This window comes from Nestor notabilis, unplaced genomic scaffold (genome assembly GCF_000696875.1).
Source record: "Nestor notabilis isolate BGI_N333 unplaced genomic scaffold, ASM69687v1 scaffold20244, whole genome shotgun sequence".
Classification (NCBI taxonomy): Eukaryota; Metazoa; Chordata; class Aves; order Psittaciformes; family Psittacidae; genus Nestor; species Nestor notabilis.
In genome coordinates, this window is record NW_009924733.1 from 13,620 (window position 1) to 16,945 (window position 3,326).

A 3,326-nucleotide genomic window follows, 5' to 3' on the forward strand; every position below is an offset into this window, starting at 1 on the left:
CGCCCCCCCCCGGGGAGTTTCAAGCCATTCCCCTTGGCCTGTCCCTCCATCCCTTGTCCAAAGCCCCTCTCCAGGTTTCCTGGAGCCCCTTTAGGCACTGGAGCTGCTCTAATGGCTTCTCGGAGCCTTCTGGGAGCTGGCCACAAACCCCTTTGCATTTGCTCCCCATATGTTTCCCTAAAAACACCAGTGCCAGCTCCTTGTTGGGCACTCCAGCCCCAACCCAGCAGCACACTTTATCACCCCGGGTGCTGTGGAAGCTCCTGGGGACTTTGCACCCAAGAGCCTCCATCAGGTCCCAGTTTGAAGGTTGTTCTGAACTGACGCAATGCCCCAGCAGCACGTCCCCGTGTCCAGACCAACACAACCACCTCCGCATCGCGCTCTGTGTCTGAGCGATCGAAGCGCTCACCGCAGAGGCACTTTCCAGAGATGATTAAGCTTTTCCCTTTTAGAGACCGGGTGTAAAGAAATGGAAAGTACAAAGGTGAAAGTTACCCGTCTGGGACAATAGGAGGCATTGAACTCATCCCCGATGCGCCGCAGCTCCTGGGCAATCCAGATTTCGGGCTGGACGTCTTCTGCTCGCGAGGGAGACTGCCACCGGGACGCTGCACGGAACCAGAGAGAGCACTTCAGACACAGGACAACAGAATACACTGAACAAACAAACACCTACTGAACCTGGCTGTTCTGGCAGTGTTCCAGGCCAGGTTGGACACAGGGGCTTGGAGCAACCTGCTCTAGTGGAAGGTGTCCCTGCCCGGGGCAGGGGTTGGAACTGGAGGAGCTTTAAGGTCCCTTCCAACACAAACCCGTCTGGGATTCTGTGATTCTAAGAAAAGGCAATGGATTACTAGGCTTTACTCACTCATTATATTGTTATTATTAGGCTTTTAGTCATTCATTTATCATAGGCTGTCCTCAGGAGCATCTCTGGTGTATCCAAGCTCTTAAACAGAATCATAGAATGGTTTGGGTTGGAAAGGACCTTAAGATCATCCAGTTCCAACCCCCTGCCATGGGCAGGGGCACCTCACACTAAACCATGTCACCCAAGACTCCATCCAACCCGGCCATGAGCACTGCCAGGGATGGGGCAGTCACAGCTTCTCTGGGCACCCTGTGCCAGCGCCTCAGCACCCTCACAGGGAAGAGCTTCTGCCTTATCTCCAACCTGAACTTCCCGTTTCAGTTTGAACTCATCACCCCTTGTCCTATCGCTCCAGTCCCTGACGAAGAGTCCCTCTCCAGCCTTGTAGGCCCCCTTCAGATACTGGAATAGGGAGGAAAGCCAAGATGCCTCTCTCCAATTCCTTTCCCTAGCAAAAACTTTCTCTTCCCTCTCTCCTAAGTAACTTTCTTTCCTTGTAGGCACAGCAGCAACTCCTCCTCTAACCTTAAAAAACCTCTGCCCGGATCATTTAATCAAGTTCTCACATTTCCTCCCCAAACAGTTCCAAAGTGCCCCAACAAGAAACAGGGAAACGGTTGGTTTTGTCGTACTGACAAGAAAGCCACAATTGGGTTTGTGTGCAGAGAAAACACGCTTCCAGCAAGCTGGAGGAGCTTCCAGCTGTGGGATGCTCACCTCAAACAGCATCTCCCTGCACTTCAGCACAAAATAAACCCAGTACAAGAAAATAGTGCTGGTTTCTAAGAGGAAAAGGAGCTCATGGATCAATTATGCTCTACTGTATACAAGTATTTCAGTCTCCATTTTAAGAAGTTATTAAACATGTGATAAAGCCACTGCACTGTGGATATGCAGCCAGAAGAGAAAGGAGCAGCCTGTGACCCGGTACAACCCCATATGGTACCTGCACCACCACCTCTTCCCCTGCCACCAACCCAAACACATGATCCAAGCAGGAATCACAGCTTTAAGGAAGAGAAAACCCAACAAAACCTAACCAAAAAGGATAAACCAACCCCACACAACCCCAAAACACACCCACTGCACAAAACAAACCCAAGTGCTTTGGCTCGCCGGCTCCGAGGGAACCACAAGGGAATAGGAGCAGCTTCCAACCTCTGAGCAGTCAAAGGATTAGTGAGCAGTCAAAAAAGTAAATAAAGAGAGTTTCAATAAAAGCCTGGCTCCGACCTAACTGGAAACTGCGCTCCCGAGCCAAGCCAGCCCTGCTTGGCTGCAGGCTCTGTTTTGTTTTCATGCTGTAGTAGCGCAGGAGTACCCGCTGCCTGCCCGGCGTGGAGCTCTTCCTCGCTGGTGAATGAACGTTGGCGCGGCCCTCGCGATATTCCAGCCCGGAATGCAAACAGGATCTCAGCTGGGGCGGGGCGACCATCCGAGTCCCACCGCTGTCACCAGAGCCAGCCCGGGCTGCCCTTCCCAGCAAGGGCCAGGACCGGAGGAGAAAACCCCACGGGGAAAGGGCAGAGAGATGCGAGAGGACACGGGGATGGAGGGATAACCACGTGGGGAAGATGCACTGCTCCCTCTCCATCCTTTGCTCCCTCTTCTCCATCCTTTGCCCCTTCTCCTCCTCCATCCCTTACCCTTCACAGAATCAATCAGGGTGGAAAAGACCTTCAAGACCATCCACTCCAGCTGTTCCCCAGCAATGCCAAGGCCACCACTAACCCATGTCAGTGAGGGCCTCGGCTACACGGCAGCCTCTTCTCCATCCCTGCCCCCCCTCCCTCCCTCCCTGGCCCCCGCACCAGCATTGCACCCAAGAGCTCATCTGAAGGCTGGGGTTGGTGGCTGAGAGTGAAATCGGGCTGAGGTTTTCAGAAAGGACTTTCTGCGGCGCTGCCGAGTGGCAGCTCAAAAGGGTCCAGTCATAACTGGTCCCAGAACCAGTCAGAGCTGCTTTCGGGGGGCCCCCCAGCAGTACCGCAACACAGCGCCTGCCACCAACAGCACGATGGCTGCTTGGGAGAGCGGGCAGAGGGTGACAGCCGCTGGCACCCCAGAGTGCCTGTACCTTGCTGTAGAACATGGGATGCTCCAGCCAGGACTGGCACAGGGATGTCATGTCCCTGCTTATAGTGGAAAAAGAAACAACCCCAAATTCAGGGCTGGAGCAGCTCTGCTCTGGAGCCAGGCTGAGAGAGCTGGGCTGGGGCAGCTGGAGAAGAGAAGGCTCCTGAAGGGGACACCTGAGAGCAGCTCCAGTGCCTAAAGGGGCTCCAGGAAACCTGGGGAGGGGCTTTGGACAAGGGATGTAGGGACAGGCCAAGGGGAATGGCTTGAACCTGCCAGAGGGGAGACTGAGATGAGCTCTTGGGCAGAAGCTGTTCCCTGTGAGGGTGCTGAGGCGCTGGCACAGGGTGCCCAGAGAAGCTGTGGCTGCCCCCTC

General features: G+C 54.7%; 1 protein-coding gene across 1 annotated transcript; it reads right to left on the reverse strand.

The window, feature by feature from the left end:
* Positions 1–498: 498 nt before the first annotated feature.
* On the reverse strand, positions 499–611 carry BCL2L11 (BCL2-like 11 (apoptosis facilitator); the record flags this gene model as incomplete). The annotated part of the gene is made up of 1 exon (XM_010012754.1): positions 499–611. A coding segment is annotated over one exon (113 nt), but the record flags the coding sequence as incomplete, so codon positions are not given.
* Positions 612–3,326: the final 2,715 nt, after the last annotated feature.